Below are 18,204 nucleotides of genomic sequence, written 5' to 3' on the forward strand. Positions count from 1 at the left end.
CACAAAACCATGTGGCTGGTTACCAGGGAATTTTGGTGGCCCAAGGTCAGGGAAGATGTGCGGGAGTATGTGAGAGGGTGTGAACAATGCCAAAGAGCCAAGGGGGAGAGGCAGGCGCTGGCTGGTTTATTAGAACCACTGCCCACACCTGAGAGACCGTGGGAAGCAGTGGCAATAGATTTCATGACTGATCTGCCAAGGTCTAGAGGGAAAACAGCCATCATGGTTGTAGTAGACCTGTTAACTAAAATGGCCCACTTCATAGCCTGCTCACATGCGGTTACAGCAGAAGAAACCGCCAAATTGTTTGTAGAGAATGTGTTTAGGTTGCATGGCGCCCCCTTGAGGGTGGTTTCAGACCGAGGGAAACAATTTACTTCCAGGTTCTGGAGGAAGCTCATGAGCTTACTGCATGTAGAGGTTAATTTCTCGACGGCCCGTCATCCTGAAACCAACGGGCAGGCGGAAAGAGCAAATGGGGTTCTCCAACAATATTTGAGGTGTTATGTTAATGACAGAGAGAATGATTGGGTGGAGAAGCTGGCGTTGGCAGAATTTGCCTACAACAATGCAGAGAACGTGTCCACGGGGATGAGCCCCTTTTTGGCTAATCACGGGTGCCATCCCAGAGCCTTCCCAGGGGGGGAGGGGGAGAACTGGAGCGTTCCAGCTGCAGAACAGTTCGTGGAAGAAATGGAAGCGATCCATCGCCAGCTCCAACTCAACTTAAACAGGGCTAAGGAGGAATATAAGAGGCAGGCAGACAAAAACAGAAGGGAAGGTGAAAGCATCAGGGTGGGGGACCAGGTGTGGCTGTCAACCCAAGGGTTGCCATTCAAAGGAGGTTGTAAGAAATTAAGACCCAAAAGGCTGGGTCCGTTTGAAGTCATACAGCAGGTCAATCCAGTGGCTTTCAGGCTCCGGTTACCGAACCACATGAAGCTGCACCCAGTTTTTCACAGGTCGTTGCTGTCACCGTATAGAGGAGACAGTGAGGGGAGGGTCACTAGGGGACCAGCAATGGAGGAGAAGGAACACAGCTACCATGTAGCGGAGATCCTCGATTCCAGGTGGAAGGGAGATCAAGTAGAGTATTTGGTAATGTGGGAAGGGGAACCGGAGTCGGAAAACACCTGGGTTAGGGCAGAGGATGTCAATGACGAGGTTTTAATAGAGACTTTTCATCAGAGGTTCCCACGTAAACCTCAGCCTGTAGCGAGGTTCCGAAGGGAATACTTTGCCACCACCGACGAGGAAGAGGAGTTGGAGGGGTTCCCAGATTCTGAAGAGGAGGAGGATTCAGCTGGCCAGGATGACGATCGATGGAGAGAATTGTTCGAGACGTCAGAAGATGAGGAAGATTCGTTTCGGGGTTTTAGCCCTTCACCTCCCAGGGGGGAGGAATTGGGAGGGGGTGAGGGGGCCCTGGAGGGGAGGTGGATGTCAGGGAACTGCCATCAGAGCATCAGGTGGTGGAGGGACTCAGGCAGGATGAAAGAGACTCAACTGCTGAAGCAGGGACCAGCAGGGGGAGGAGTGGGTCTCTGAGGGAATGCGAGCAGGAGGGAGGGCTCAGGGAGGCTTCCAGCGAGAACAGTGGGGAGGTATCGGAGTCTCCCATAGGGAGACCCACACCTCGCAGGAAACTGTCACGCCGTGAGTCCAGGAGACGCGTTTCCGTTAAGGAACTTCTTTGCTGGAAACGCTTCCGCAGACAGCCACTGTCGGACTCTACTAGTGACTAGAGCAGACATGTCTGAGGAGCTCCGTCACACACGGAGGTTTGTGGGGTCGCACAAACTCTGAGGGAGCACGTTTTCACGCACAAGCAGCTAATCAAACCCTCACACTCAACTAAAAAAATTAGTTGGCAGCCAGGTCGAAAGATATATGCATCATTTGGAGAGAGTACCACTTTAAAAATAAATTAAGCACAACGAAAAGGGGTGCTTCATTAACAAGTTCCCACCTTGCCTCCCACATTTCAAAAAAATGAGTCAAAAGCATCTGTCCAAGAAGTGCTCTACAATAGTTGTCTACTAATAAGGCTCTGGTGCTCTATCATACATAGCATATACTGAGTTCATATCTAGTGGCACCAGGGACACCTTTTGGATTGGGGAAAGGTTTCTGGAAAACATCTGCCCTCCACCCCCATCTCTGAGTTCTAAAGACATACTTTTCTTGAATGGTCTTTGGGGATGAAAATGCAAGGTCGACAATTCAGTTAGAATGGTTGGACCATGCACCCAGTGCTAGTTTTAGCCTGTTTTAGCCTGTGGTTATTTGGTCTTATTGTAATTAGATACAATAGTTATTGTATTTTAATCATTTTTATAGATGTATCTTAGCTATTGCAGAGTTTTGTCAGACGATGGTTGTGAAAAGCAGCATATAAGCCTTTTAAATAAAAGAAGCAAGGCATTAATTATAAAATGTGTTCAGTCTTTAAAATGCTGCAAGACTTTGTCCCTCCTCACACCTTGCAAGCATTGCAATAAATTAACCATCACTCAGCAATCTATCCAAGGGTTGGCAACTGCCAAAGGCTCCTCCTCCTCTGCCCTTGGACATAAAAAAAGTGGTGTGGAGGGGTGTAAAATATGCTACGTGAAAGCCATGCCATATGTTGGAAGGAACAGAAGCAGTTCCATTGTTTACTGTACAGTATTTATTTTAGGTAAGCTGTTTGGGGGATCCTTCTGGATCCAGAGGCAGTAGGGAAGTCAGATAAATAACCACATTTGACACTTGAACCATAAGGATGCAGTATTTTCATTCTCGTTACTTCCTTTGCTCTTCTCCCCCCCCCCCCGCCATTTATACTCCAGGGTGTTGCAGCCCAGAAGTCCACAGTCCACTTAATGCATCTGATGATGCAAGCTGCAGACTACAAAAGCTCATGTCACAGTAAATCATTTTAAGATTGGCTCAGTGAAGAGGCTGAAGGAACATGATGCAATTCTACTGCTGAAGTTAAGCTAACTGACCCTGGATGGGAAATCAACAGAAAATTGCATAAAGTTATTTGAAGAATACATGGGTGCACAACTATTATCACTAAAATTTCTAGAACAGTTTTTAATTTTATTTTTATTTTTGCCAGCACAGACTGACACTATAATCTTTTGTAATTCTTTCTTCAGGTTTCAAACCATATAATGAATGATTTTAGAGTGTGGTTTATGCTATACTTTTATACTGTTTTATTGTTGTTAGCCGCCCTGATCCCGGCTTCAGCTGGGGAGGGCGGGATATAAATAAAATTTATTATTATTATTATTATTACAGCTCAGTGGGAGAATATATACTTTCCATGCTTAAATTCCCAATTCTAATCCCCTATTGAAATATTCTCAGGTATTCTTCCTGGTATCAGGGAAGAAAGAGACCCCAGTGGGAATACCCAACTAGCCAACACGTCCAATGGTATGAGATGATTGGAACTGTAATCCAACAATATTTGGAGGGCACCATACTGTCTGCCTCTCATAGATGCTCCAGTGATTCAGCTTTGTAGGCTCATAAAACATTAACTGCAAAATGGACCTTGGATTTCTTATTCAAACAAGACGTTCAGTTTCATCCAAAAGTTAAGTGCTAATTTCTGTTTACCCATATACAAATGACAATGCTAGAAGAACATGAACTTCCATTCACTGCCTCAGTCATGGAGGGCAGAGGTCACCTGGTTCAAGATGACGCTAGAATGCTGACTCACTTTGCCTGTCAGCAACTGAAGTGTCAAAGCACGACTCCTTTCCAAGCACGTTATAACACAGTCCCCCAAAGTTATGCAAGGTCTATTAGAATTAGAGCAAGATTTTCGTTTCATCTGGCCAACAAAAATAGATTAAACTAAATCTGTTTTAATCTTCTAACCCCCCTAAGTCCCCATATCCTGCTTTGAGAATAACCCTTTGGTGTTGTTTAATTGTCTCACTGTTGTTTTATTTATTATCTAGAATAGCCGCCATCACCAGAAAGGATGTAAATGATAAATGAGGCCAATCCTATGCTCGGGGGCAGGGGGGCAGGCAGCTGAGAGTCTATAGGATTCAGCAGAAGGGCCACCAGAGGGACCCTGGCACAAAGCACAGCTCTCTGCCACAGTCCCACCATCCATGATCTGCAGGCGGTGAAGCCCCAAATCCAGACCCAGCTTCCTCTTCCCCAAGCATGATGCCAAACATGCCCTGAAACTATGCCAACCACTGCAGCTGAATTAACAATGAAAGGGTAGGGAAGAGAAGACTCCACCTCCCACCCTGGCCACCAGTAGCTCTCAGGGATTTGGATGTGGCAGTTGTTCCAAGCAGTGGCGTAGCGTGGGGGGTGCAGGGGGGGCCGGCCGCACCAGGCGCAACATCTGGGGGTTAAGGTTAGGGGGCGCAAATTACTTGCCTTGCCCCGGGTGCTGACAACCCACGCTACGCCACTGGTTCCAAGGACTCACTCACTCATTCCCAGATGGAACCTTGTGCTCATCAGTAGCTGAAATAACTACCTATTCTTGTTTATACTGTCTTCCCTTCCCTTCCCTTCCCTTCCCTTCCTTCTCCTTCACTGCCTCCCATGTCAGATTCTGCTCTGCAAGCCCTCTCATGTAGGAACCTGTCCATTAGGGCTTGCAAAGCACCGTGCACATTGAGGAAGATATGCAATAAAGAAAACATTAATATGGACACTTCTTTTGGAAGCTAGTTCTCAATATTTCCCTTTTTAATCCCCCATTACACAATAATAAATCAAAAATAGCTTGCAAATACAAACAAACCCAAGTGTGCCCTTGAATCTCAACCCCGCCAATTAAATTTGCCAGGCCAATTAATCAACTAGAGCTTTATTATTTATTCATCCATTCATTCTGAAATTGACATCCTGCCAACCAGCTAGGAATGGCTCTCATGGTGGCCATCAATACATTAAAAGCATTTATAGCTAAACAATATTTTTAAAACTGTACTTTTAAGCAAACAGCAAGCTCATCTAGAGCTTCCTTGAAAGGCAACCATTTAGTTGATTAATCTACCAATTAAGTCAATTAAAGCTTGCAGACCAGTTGTAAGCAACTGATGTTTTGGTGGGAGGACCAAGAACATGAATACATGAAGTTGTCTCATACAGGGTCAAACCCCTGGTCAAGGCAGCCCAGTTCTTCCTATTCTGACTAATGGGAGATTCCCCCAAATTCTCGGGGCTCAAGAGAAGTTTTTTCTTGTTCTCACTTAATTAACCAACCACACACTTTATTAACTAACTGTGCAATCCTGTACAAATCTACTAAGGTGTCAGTCCTATTGAGTACAATGGAGCTTACTGCCAGGTTAAGTGGGCAAATGATGGAAAGAAATCTTGAGCAGCCGTCAGACACACAAACCATTCACTGAACTTCAAAAGCAGCTGGTGATAGAATCGTGGCCTTTGACTTGACTTCAGAAGGCCGACTATTATAAAGTTTTGGAATGTAATGAACTTAATGACATCTGTACACATTCTGCAAAACTGTAATATCCAACTTGATAAGCCAACCTGGCAAAGACAATCAGCAAGGAGGAGGTGAAATCTAACAGCATCTTTACTACTCATCAGTTTGAAAGCAAGTTAGCGTATAAAAGGTAGCTTTAGACCAATGGTTCTCCAACTTAGATACCTGCTGTGCTTCTTTGCATTTAGCCTTCAGGATACTGCAAATCTTCTTTTGCAGTTCAGGAAACAGCAACAAGACTATTCACACTTACAAGCAGTGAGAACTTCCTAATCAACACCACCATGTAAATGCTCCTATTTTCAGAAAGAGGAATTGGAAATTACTCTAGTTAAAACTCCCAAAGGTCATACTATGCAAATGAACCCTGGTGCACCTTCAATGCTAGAGGAACCAGCAGGGTTCTATTTCTGAAACAAGCATGTATGTAAACGGAAGCCCTATTTGAGATTGAGACCAACACACACATTCAGGCTCCAGGTGGGAAACCAAAACCTTATTACAATAGCTTCAGTTCCGTCACAGATGTATACATTACATTAGATCATTTCATTACGTAAATGGGAATCAAGTTACTAAAAGTTACAATGTGCAACGTATACAAAATGGCAATGTCAAATCAATTGTAAAGTTCAAAAATTGTATAGAAACAATTTGCTAATTACTGCTTTAAAAAAAAAAAACAACTCAATGAGACCCAGATTCAGCTCCAGCAGTGCTTTAAAAGCAAAGTTACATGCAACTTTCGGTAATTGCACCAAAACACAAAGAACTTCTAACTTTTTCTAATGAAGACTATGGGGAAGCAATTTCTGTGCTGCTACATTAACACAGTCACCCCTTATCCCATATCAAATCCAACTGAATGCTATGAAGACAGGTGAAATCTATATTCAGGTAAGGATTCCTATTTATGCACGGATCCTCTCAACAGAATCAGGGGCTACATGTTAAAGATTATGGCCCTAATCATTTGATTGCTTACCAGGTATTAGTACTCTGAAACCATCCCGTTTCAAGTCAAAAATGTCATCCACACAGCAAGTTTAAGACTTTAAACGAAAACTCGCCACCAGCTCACTCAATAAGTGGCAAATTAGTTTTTTTAAAGAGCATGCAAAGAATTTAAATGAAGCTGATCTCAACTTCAAACAAAAGCTGAAAAATTCTTTATATCCATTGCTTTTGAAAATTTAAGAACAGTACCCCATCATGAGTCAGGCTAGTCAAGACAAATATCATAAAAAGCATTTCAGAATTTCCTTGTGTCAAGTTAATAACCCTGAATTAAGGCAAGTACAGAGAAGAAGCTATTTTCATTCCAAAAACTTTATTAAAATTATTAAATTCGGCTTCAGAATTGGCCACAATGTTCATGCAAAAGGTAAGCAGGTAAATAGCTCAAGAGTGGGGAGACCTGTTTACTTCTAGAGGCTGCTGGACTACAACTCCCATCATTCCTGACCACTGGCCATGCTGGCTGGGGCTGATGGGAGTTGGAGTCCAACAATACCTGGAGGACCACAGATTCTCTATACCTAAATTACCATTTTAGCAACAATAGTCAGCTACTTTTATTTCACATACAAATAGATCCCGATTAAGTTTGAATACAGCTCTCCCTTTTTCTTTATTGGCTAGTCGTCATACTGCAGAATCTGGTGAGTTTTCTGAACGAGATGCACAATTTAATTTTAACCTACTTTATTTTCAGAGATGCAAGTGCCATGTATCAAGCACAGGTCGCTTTTAAAAGGTGTCTTTGTAGTTTCTTACAACCCCCTTTCTATATTTTGAAAGACTTTCTCTTACTTCCACAGCTAGCTATGCGGAGAAAAAAGCCTCTGGCATCTCTCCAGCTTTAAACCAGTTACAATTTATTTTTGACAAATCCTATTGAAATCACTCAATCATATGAGCAGTATTTTTAGCAGAATGCAACAAACACTTTCAGGATTAGGGATGATGGAGAGACTCACTTTTCTAATCATTCTCAAGCAAACTATTCCAACTAAAAGGACAATATACCCAGATATCCGATGGGGGGGGGGAGAGACTGGTCTGCTGTCTGTAAGCATTTGGATAGATAAAAATATAGGGGGGCTTTGTCAAATTGGCAGCTAATGCAAAATAATGATGTTGACTAGGAACTATTGATTTCACTGGATTGTAGGATGACAGCCTATGGGGGGGGGGAGTGGATTTTTCACTAGACGCCTCTTAAACACATTTCCTCACCGGAATTTTCTAGATTAAGCTTGTGTACACAGCCGTGTCTCTTAACTTTTGTAGGTTGCCTGATACAATGACTAGCACAGAATGAGTAATATTAGCAGTGATGAACCTCAGCATGGGCCCAAACAATATCACAAGCTTACCTGGAATTTGTAATGCATAATTCACACTGTTATGTAAAGAACTAGCGTGGTGTAATGGTTAAAGAGTTGGGACTAGGGCCTGGGAGACCAGGGTTCCTTGGATAAAAGGTGGGATTAAAATGTAACAAAACGTATAAATAAATACCTCTTACTGCCCTTCCAAAAATAATAATAATATATTTTAAAGAAACCTAAAGCTATGGTACAAAAAAACAAAACAAAACAAAACATCTTAAGGTATGTTTTTTCCATTTGTAACTATCTAGCCAGCCAAAATACAAAACTGAAATATTAATTAGCATCATTCTGTCTGCTGGCAACAAGGAGTTTTAATTTGGCTATCTAATGCCAGCTCAGAGTGGCTTAAAGCAACCCTTTCCCAACCCTCCAGAGAACAGAAGAAAGCACTGCAGTCTCCCAAAGTAGTTACAAAGGTAGCTTTCCCTGCTCTTTGGACCCAAGATAGCGGTCATTCGAAGGGGAGGCGATTGCAACATTCAAGACCTTCGCAAGCGCACATTATCTAAGGCCTGGTGGCAGCACAGGGCACTGGGGGGGGGGGGGCAGGGAATAAAGCCTGAGCCGCGAGGAGGAGGACTGCACTGAAACGTGGGTCCTCCTGGCAGTGACATAACCGAACCTGGCCACTGCAGTCTAGAAGCATCACGATTTTGGGAAGCGGGTGGAGGACGAAGAAGAAGAAAGGGGCAGGGAGAGCCAGGCTGGCTACTCAGATCTGGAGATCCGTGCATGGAAAAGCAATGCGGAAGGCGCTTGTGGAAAGGAGCACCATCGGGGTGTTTGGAGGAAGGCTCCAATGAGCTGTTGCGGTAGCGGGCGAGGGAAATAAAAACAAAAAGGGCGCTGCGAACACAATAAGTAAAGTCTCCAGCAATGGAGCCTCGGGCGGCGTGTGCGCGGGGCCTGGCCGGCGCAATGTCGCCGCGCAGAGCGCAGACCCCCGCGCTCCAACCCGGGCGCAGATGGAGACCGCGCGCACGCGGCCACCGAGTCGTCTTTTGCTCTCTCCGCCGGGGTGGGCGCAGCGCAAGCGGAGCAGCAGCCCGATCCTCAGGAGCAGCGCACAGCCATTGGAGGGGAGGGGATGCGAGCAGGCTCCGTGGGGAGGCGCTAGGGAGAGAGGGAGCAAGGCAGCGGCGGACCGGGGCCGAGTAGGGGCTGTGTGCCTCGCAAGGAGAACCGGGGACAGGATCAGACCCTCCCCCCCCAGCCCCCGTCTTTGTCTCCCTTTCCCTCCTCGGCTTACCCGCCAGCTCGTCCGGCTCCAGCCCGCTGTCGGCATCGATCCCGCACAGCACGAAGTAGTGCGCAAAGCGGCAGGGCGCCGAGCCCGAGCCGGGCCCGGGGGGCACCGCGCTGCCGCTCATCCCTCCGCCGGCGTCCGCGCTCTCTCTCGGGCAGGATCCCAAGCAGCAGGGGCAGCGCCGCTAACGCAGCAGCACCAGCAGCCGCGCTCCTTCCATGGCGCAAGTCCGCCCGGGTGGCGGCCTCCTTCGCCGAGGGGCGCACGGCCGAGCGGGAGGAAGACGAGGACGCGGCGCCGGCGGTAGTAGCAACAGCAGCGGCAGCGGCGCCCCTCGGTCAGCTGAGGCTGCAGCCGGCGCTCGAGCCCCGCTAGGCACCGTCCCGCCGTCGCCTCTGCCGCCTCCCCCTGCCGGTCAGACGCTAAGCCGCGCCGCGGGAGGGAGAAGGAGCGCACCGGCCCGCTTCCGCCCCGCCTCCTCGGCGGGACATTTAAACCACGCTTGGCGCACGAAGCGAGGCTCGGCAACCCAAGGCCGGGATTGGTTTGGTTCTCAGCCGCCTCCCGAAACGCGTGAAATTTTGCTTGACGGACCACCTGAATTCTTTTCCTGCCTGTTGTAGCAATTGCAATGCGCTGTGCTAGATGCTGTAAGGTTTTTAATTGTATTTTTAGTGCCTCTCCTGTTTCTCTTCTTGTTGCATTACCATTTGAATCCCATAGAATACAAGGTATAAGAAGGAATCGGAATACAATTTAAAATCATGAAGAATATTAACTACAGGCTTGCCATGGATCATCTGAGTGAAGCAAATACTGTATGCACAAGGAAGAGGTGAAGATGCACCGAGCTAACAAAACAAGAGTGGTCAAGAAGCCAAAGCAGAGAAAATGACTCCAGCTAAGCCAGGGGTCTGCAACCCGCGGCTCCGGAGTCGCATGTGGCTCTTTTACACCTTTGCCGCGGCTCCGGGGCGGATACTAGCGAGGGGAAGAGGCGCATTGTGCGCCCCGACACTCGCCACTGTGGCAGACGCTGTACTGGCTGTGACGTCGCATGGGGGCGGTGCGTGCGTTAGTTATGCACCGTCCCGACGTCACCTTCCCGCCCACTGTCAGATCGCGGCTCTGGAGATATATTTGTTTTAAATGTCGCAATGGTTTTGCGGCTCCCAGTTTTTTTTCCCTTTAGAAACGGGTCCAAGTGGCTCTTTTTGTCTTAAAGGTTGCAGACCCCTGAGCTAAGCTGACCAGAAGCAGGGCAGATCCAGAAGGCCGGCAGGATGGCTCCTTCCCCACATATCTGTCCACCAAAAGTGGCAAGTGAAGCTCAGACAAATGCAGAGACATGAGAGAGAGACAGGCAGGCAGGCAAGATAAAAAGGCTGGAATGGATCTGTGGCTTTTGCCTGCAGAAAACTGCACCCCATGGATCCATTCCAGCCTGTTTTTCTGCCTGCAGCTCACTTGATCCACTTGATCCCCTTCAATAAATATATAAAATTAGAGTATGTTTGGACACACTTGGCACCCCCCCCCCTGAGCACACCTGGTACAACCCAAAGGGTTGTTTAGGTGCAACATGATTTTAACGATGATCACACTTAGGAATAAAAAACGAAGGGTTTTGCATTCCAAAATAACCTTGGGTTACTCCCAATTACATTTCTGTACATCCTAGTACAAGAGTCAGAAACCTTTTTCAGCCTGAAGGCCACATTCCCTTCTAGATGTTGGAAGATGTTTGGTGATACCACAGGAAAAGGCACCGTTTCTTAATTCTAAGAGCATTATTTGGCTTGCTAAAGATTTTAAATCATGCTACTTAAGTAACCTTAGCAATGCCAGAATATCTCTGCTTTCTATGGCCAATCTTTTGTCTTGATTTGATCACTTAATCTCAGCAATTATCAAGTTAAGTGATTTGATCAAATCAAAAGATTTGTTTTCATACTGCATATTTTAATCAACTTACCAGTGCCAGGTTGTCTATGCTGTCTTCTTTTTTGCAAATGGTTCCCTGCCCTACTGTTAATACAATCATCTCAGCATTTGTTACCCATTTAAAAGGTTACTGTAAAATATTAAAGACACACCTATTCAACATATATAAATTTAAGCTTTAATTATCACTGATGGTAACTTTTGTATGAGGACAGGAGTGCCTGGCGTGCTCTGGTCCATGGGGTCACGAAGAGTCGGACACGACTAAACGACTAAACAACAACAACTTTTGTATCCCATTGCCATTCAAATCCCACCTTACAATTTTCCCTTTATATGCCTGGCTGCTAAGATTTCACATAATGCATCTGATGAAGTGAGGTTGAATTTGTTAGTCTCTTAAAGCACTGCAAGGCTCTTTGCTAGTTTTTACTTTGCTCTGTAAGCCCTCTTGCAATAGGGCTGCCATTGAGGTCAGGGAAGAATGCACCTCCTCATACTGGATTGGTTGGTAGTCTGTTCTGTGGCTGTGTGTGGCAGTTCCCCCCCTATTTGTAGTCTGATGTATTTATAGGACTCCTTTAAGGGCTATCACAAGTTGCTGAACATCTACACCCTTGTTGTTGCCTACAGCTGTGTGAATTAGATTCTCTGCTATGTATTAATTCACAGTTTAGGACTAAATGCATGCAAGCTGAGAACAGTCTCTGGGAACTGGCTCATGGGCACATGTGTTCTGTTAAGTTGTAGGTGAACATATCAGACGAAACAGTGATTCTTCATACAGCTCTTGTTTATTCACAGGCCAGAACAGAACTGAACTGAAGGGTTCAGCCAGCCTGCTTATACAGAGCTCCACTACAATGGAAGAGTAACCACTTTCGGTAACTATCCAATCACCGAACGTCACTTTCAATCCCTTATTTGCATATGTGGACCTGAGTGAAAACTATCTAGAGTATCCCCCTGCTGGCCCAGGGTGAGAACTTCAGTACATAACATGTTCCAAAACTGAAAAGAGAATGGTGAACGTAGAAGAGGGAAACAGGTCTGGTGTGTGGTCAGGAAGACCTTGGGCATGTCAAATATGGGAGTGGAGCTTTGAACACAACCTCAAGCTACATTTAATGGCAAAACACATATTTGAATGTCTAAAAGGAGCACACCTAGAAAACACCTCTGTCTGAGACATAAGAAGAGCTTTACTAGATCAGGCCAAGGGTTCATATAATCCAACATATTGGCCTTATGGTGGCCAACCAGATGCCTATGGAAAGCCCATAAGCAGAAGCTGGATTCAACAACAAGTAGGAGGGGGGAGAAGAGGGAGGGGGAAGAGGGGGGAAAGAGAGAGAGAGAAACAAGTAGGAGCAGTGGAGTTAAAGATGCTGGGGAGCAGCTGCGAGACCAGGCAGACAGGTCCTGAATTAGATTGACTTTTCATTTGATTCTATCTGTATTTACTTCCAGGTGTAAAAAAAAAGTAAACCCACTTAAGGAGAAGTGAGCACTACAGTATTGAACATATTGGGACTTACATTTGAATAAACATGCATAGGATTAGGCTAAAATCCAATGCACACTTATCTAACAGTGATAATGTTGAATTTAATTCTAAGTAAACCTCTGGTGTGCACTGAATGGCTCAATCAATTCTAAGTAAACCACTGGCTCAATCATTTGCACACTTAGGTTGGCCTGTTACCTTACTTAAGTGGGTTGTATTTTGAATAAATATGCAAAGTTCTCTTAGCTGTGTTAGTCACACGGCTCTTTGCATCCTGGCCCCTCTGAACAAGCCAAGTTAAGCAGGGCCTCTTGTCTGAATCTAGTCACCATCTTTACAGGTATTTCAGATTGCAACATAACTAGAGTTGGGTGTTCTTCATAGCAAGAGAGGAAGTATTTCATTTTTAAATATTAATTTTTCTCAGCAAGAAAGTTGCCCCTGAAAAAAAAGTTTATTTCCAAGGGTTTGGGGCAGTGGCAGAGGAAAGGGAGTGGGGGGGTGTGGGCCATCCCAGGTGTCATCCCCTGGGGGGGTGACAAAATGAGGTGTTTTTAAAAATTTGGACTCATGAAACTTTTTAGGAGTGACGTGGTGGCTTAGGCACCTGCAGGTTCTACGCTGCCTAAAACAGCAGCGTGGGACCTGCGTCTGCCTACTGCCTCTCCCTCAGCCGCCCTACAGCTGAGAGGGAGGCGGCGGAGAGACTCCAAGCATCGTTGGAGAGGCTCGCCCCCATGGGTGGCTTGCCCTGCCCGACTGCAGGACACGCCCCCGCACCAGGCACCCAAGCGGCTAGCTGCACCACTGGTTTGGGGTATTTTCAGATTCACAAAGAACAGCATCAGAGGCTCTTGCACCTTTGTCAGGTATCAGGCACTCAGCCTTTCCTGTAATGGCACTGCCATCTTTCCCTGCTTAAAAAAGCCCTATCTATTTTGCACTGCTTTATGCTGTCACTTTTGGTTTTAATGTTGCTGATGAATACGAAGCTGCTTTATACCAGGACATCCTATTGTCTATTTAGCTCAGCATTGTTTGCTCCAGCTGGAAATTGCTGCCAAAGTTTCTACAGAGATGTTTCCCACCATCTTTCCTATGCAAAGGATGTATTCTTTCATGGTGCTTTAACCATGCTGAAGGAAGAGAGCAGGGGCTTGGCTGGAGACTGATGTATTTTAAAGTCAGTGTCATTCTTGCCATAATTGCAATATACTGTATATATTTTTCTTTTGAAAATAATAATAACAATAACAATAATAATAATGGGGTATAGATAATTTTGCAAACAGGAAAGGGAATGTGCTCAGTTAACTAACACACACAAAAATGCATGTTTACTTTGGAGCAAGTTACACTATGTCCAAAGCGGTTTGCTTCCCGTCACATCTGTTTAGAATTGCAGCCTAGTTTTGGGATTGCACCTCTGGAACTAGAAAATAATAGCATAGCTACTTACTGCTCAACTCTATTTTGGCAGCATCATCTTTTGTATTATAAATTAACATCCACTCCTGGATTAACCTTTTGCCTGCAGTAATTATCAGCTCCATTCAAACACTCATCTTTGATTCATGGCCAATTCTTGGACAGATGGAATAAGAAGGTTCAGCTATAGAGACATTTTTAACCCAATTAATTGCCTTTTTTATTGCAATGACTTATTTCCCCATTTGAATTTTCAGTTCTAGCTTCCTGCATTAATAATAGCATTTTTCCTTAATCTCCTCTGAAGCCTTTACCTTTCAGAAGCTGCCAGCCTAAATTGGGTCAACAGCTGACACATATATTAAAGTCTTTTTGGTTTTGCCATAAAGGATCAGATCATTTGTCAATCAAGCCCTATCTCATGCACCCTAGAAGTAGTTTTTTAAAAACCCATTTTTAATTGTAGTGCCATACAACTGGGAGTAAATCTTTCTATGTTCACCAAGGCTTACTCACTGATAAATTCTGAAAGCAATTCTAAACTTATTTATTTGTTAGTTTCCCAGTGATGAGGACCCTGTCCTTTGTTGTCAGCCAAGAACAAATATATCTGACAAGTCAAGACTGCCCCACCCCTTAATCTTGAAGATTAAAGTTGTACCCAAGCAATTCACTTTATATTTGACCCTATAAACCAAAGAGAGCACCCAAGGTGGCTGACACCCAACTCTTAAGGAACAAAACTTTTGCCTGCAGCCGCAATGCTTAATTTGTTGAAATGTAGAAGGCATGCTAATGATAGGACTAATGCAAGCTTCTCTAGAAGCCTATGCTGAAAAACTGCTAAATGTAGCCAATTTGAATTTGTTTTAGCCACAACACAAAATCAGTACAAAATACGTTATGAAAGCAGTTGTGTTTGGTCACATCCATACAATACATTTAACACACATGGTTTCCCCCAAAGAATCCTGGGAACTGCAGTTTGCCCCTCACACAGATACAATTGCCAGCACACTTAGCAAACTACAGTTCCCAAGATTCTTGTGGGGGAGTGACCCATGCACTTTTAATGTGTATGGTGTAGGCATGACCTTAGTTGTAGAGCTTTAAACGATGCGCAGCTGGATGCATAAACCAGCCACCTTTGACACTGTGATGCTGGAAAAAATGGAAATTTAAATAGCCGTTACCAAAGTTCAAACTGAAATACAGACACCAGTTTGTAATTGGACCAAGGAGCGGTTTAGAGCTGCAGCAGCAGCACCTGTTATTACCCTAGGGAACGAGGCCGAGGCCGTTCAAGTGCTGCTGGACTCCCATCAGACTCAGCCAGCAGGACGTAAGACCAGGAAAGAGTTGTCCAGTGGTACCTCGGGTTACATACGTTTCAGGTTACATATGCTTCAGGTTCCAGACTCCGCTAACCCAAAAAAAGTACCTTGGGTTAAGAACTTTGCTTCAGGATGAGAACAGAAATCATGCACCAGTGGTGCAGCAGCAGCAGCAGGAGGCCCCATTAGCTAAAGTGGTGCTTCAGGTTAAGAACAGCTTCAGGTTAAGAACAGACCTCCAGAACGAATTAAGTACTTAACCTGAGGTACCACTGTATTCAAAAATCTTCAATACAATAAATGAGAGACCACATGGAAACCATTAAGAAAGCTGCTCACAGGAGCACATCTAATAACTGAATAATCTGGAGCTACTTGTTTTGTGCTACTATAGAATATACAGTGGTACCTCAGGTTAAGTACTTAATTTGTTCTGGAGGTCCATACTTAACCTGAAACTGTTCTTAACCTGAAGCACCACTTTAGCTAATGGGGCCTCCCGCTGCCGCCGCGCCGCCGGAGCACGATTTCTGTTCTCATCCTGAAGCAAAGTTCTTAACCTGAAGCACTATTTCTGGGTTAGCAGAGTCTGTAGCCTGAAGCTTCTGTAACCTGAAGTGTATGTAACCTGAGGTACCACTGTAGTTGTAGTTCAGCAACATGTGGCTGGACACAAGTCCTCCACCCTTGCCCTATAACAATTCCTTATGATAAGGTTGACATATTTCAAAAAGTGAAAATCCGGACTCAAAAGTTGTTGAGCTTTTTAAAGTTTTGCCCAAAGTTGTTTTGCTTTTCATTATTTTAGCCTTTTTGAGACAGATACAGATAGAAGCTTAGCAGCAGGCTCATAGGCAAGGCAAAGCTCTTATTTCACGTTGAACAACATCACTATCGCGTTGTGCAAGTCTGCATAGAATGTGCAGCCTGTTTTCCAGAAGCACAGAAAAGTTCCACCCCTCGCAATTAACAACATAAGAATACAGTGGTACCTTGCAAGACGAATGCCTCGCAAGACAAAAAACTCGCTAGACGAAAGGGTTTTTGGTTTTTTGAGTTGCTTCACAAGACGATTTTCCCTATGGGCTTGCTTCGCAAGACGGAAACGCCTTGCAAGTTTGTTTCCTTTTTCTTAACACCGTTAATACAGTTGCGACTTGACTTCGAGGAGCAACTCATAGAATGCGGTGTGGTAGCCTTTTTTGAGGTTTTTAAAGACTTTGGTGATTTTTGAAGCTTTTCCAAAACTTTCCCGACACCGTGCTTCGCAAGACGAAAAAAATCGCAAGACAACAAAACTCGCGGAACGAATTAATTTCGTCTTGCGAGGCACCACTGTAGTCTGCTGGATCAGGCCATTGGTCCGTCTAGTCCAGCATCCTGTTCTCACAATGGCTGACAGATGCCTATGGGAGGGAAACCAGGGAGCAGAACATACGCACAACAGCACTCTCCCCTTCCATTCCAGCAACTGGTATTCAGAACATTGCTGCCTCCAACTGTGAATCTAATGATCTTTTAAAGCCATCCAAGTCAGGGGGGGCCACTGCCTCTTGGGAGAGTTCCACGGTTTGACTGACTATGCATTGCTTGAAGAAGTGCTTTATGTGTCCTACATCATCCAACAACATCTTTTCTCAACAAAGACCAACTCTTCCCACCTCTGTAAAGGGCTGGAAGGCTATGGAAAAGTGCTATGGAAATGCAAAGCCTCCTGACTCAAGTAAATCCTGCAATTGTCATGTAAATGCAGACAAGCCAAATTGCTGGCATCCATCTGTTGACAAGCCCCATCTGCCCCTCACTTCCCTCTACAGCACATGCAGAAAACCGGCTTCTTGACCATTGGACCCACTATTGGTCCACTCCATTGCTGGAGCCTGTCTCTGCATGCAGGGGAAGTCCCTACTAAGGTTACCTTCATCTGTTTTAGCCGGCCAGTTGAAGTCATTCTTGGGGTGTGGCTGCCATTGCATGTGGACAGCTTCTAGGAGCCACAGGTGGGAGCTGAGTGCAGGGCAGGGACCAAAGGTGAACAAACTGCCCCCACCTGAGGTACTGCCCCTCCCATAACACCCTAAATAATCAAGCTAGGTGTTAATCGTCACTCTCAGGAGCAGCTCTCAGGAGCAGCAATCTGGAGCTCTGCCTTGCACAACTTTCTGCTAATGCAAAGCCACCGTAACTCATTGTCTGTAGTGCAGAGGCCGAGAAAGGAAGGCGAATGAAACCCATTGTTATTATAATTAATTAATTAAATTTATATACCACCCTTCATCAAGAGGCCCCAGGGCAGTTCACAAAATAAAATACAAGATAAAACACAAGTAAATAATTAAACCAAAACAACAAAACAATACCACACACCCTTTCCCACAGATACATTTAAAATATGATATGAATCAGCCAAAGGCCTTGTTGAAGAGGAATGTTCACTTACCTTACATCGTAGTAAGTCAGCTCTACTTAGTTTGCAGGTTCTCCTGCTCGTTCTGCTGTGCAGGACTCTGGCCCAAACTCCTGCACCACCACCACCACAGACCACACGAGTACGGAGAGTTCTGGAAGTCACATTTGCCTCCTGGGCCTGAATTCCCCTACCCTGTTATCTGAGAAGAGGCCTCCAAGGCAGCTGATGTAACAGAAAGGGAATGCTGAACAAATATAATAAAGGATTTTTAATGGTAAGTGATAACACATGAAGGCTTTGCAAGGGTAGGGGGCGCTATGATGTCAAATCTTTGCTCTGTAAATACTAATTGCAGCACATATCTATTGTACTAAAATCTGTGATCACTAGATGGCCTCATAACCTAATAAATTTAGGAAACTCTAGGCATAATGTCCCTACTATGTGAGTG

General features: G+C 45.1%; 1 protein-coding gene across 13 annotated transcripts in view; it reads right to left on the minus strand.

Annotated features, from left to right (window-relative positions):
* DENND5B (DENN domain containing 5B) overlaps positions 1-9,625 on the minus strand; it is a 101,594-nt gene extending 91,969 nt beyond the window's left edge. For 3 of the 13 annotated variants that reach the window (XM_083461840.1, XM_083461841.1, XM_083461837.1), the window contains exon 1: positions 9,134-9,542. In XM_083461840.1, coding sequence (XP_083317966.1) covers positions 9,134-9,254 — 121 coding nt within the window. In that variant the 5' untranslated portion in view covers positions 9,255-9,542. Of the gene's footprint in view, positions 1-9,133 lie in introns of all 13 variants that reach the window. The other 10 variants (XR_014516278.1, XR_014516279.1, XM_083461838.1 and 7 more) reach the window with 8 other exon arrangements.
* Positions 9,626-18,204: the final 8,579 nt, after the last annotated feature.

This window comes from Podarcis liolepis (genome assembly GCF_965112155.1).
Source record: "Podarcis liolepis genome assembly, chromosome: 10".
NCBI lineage: Eukaryota > Metazoa > Chordata > Lepidosauria > Squamata > Lacertidae > Podarcis > Podarcis liolepis.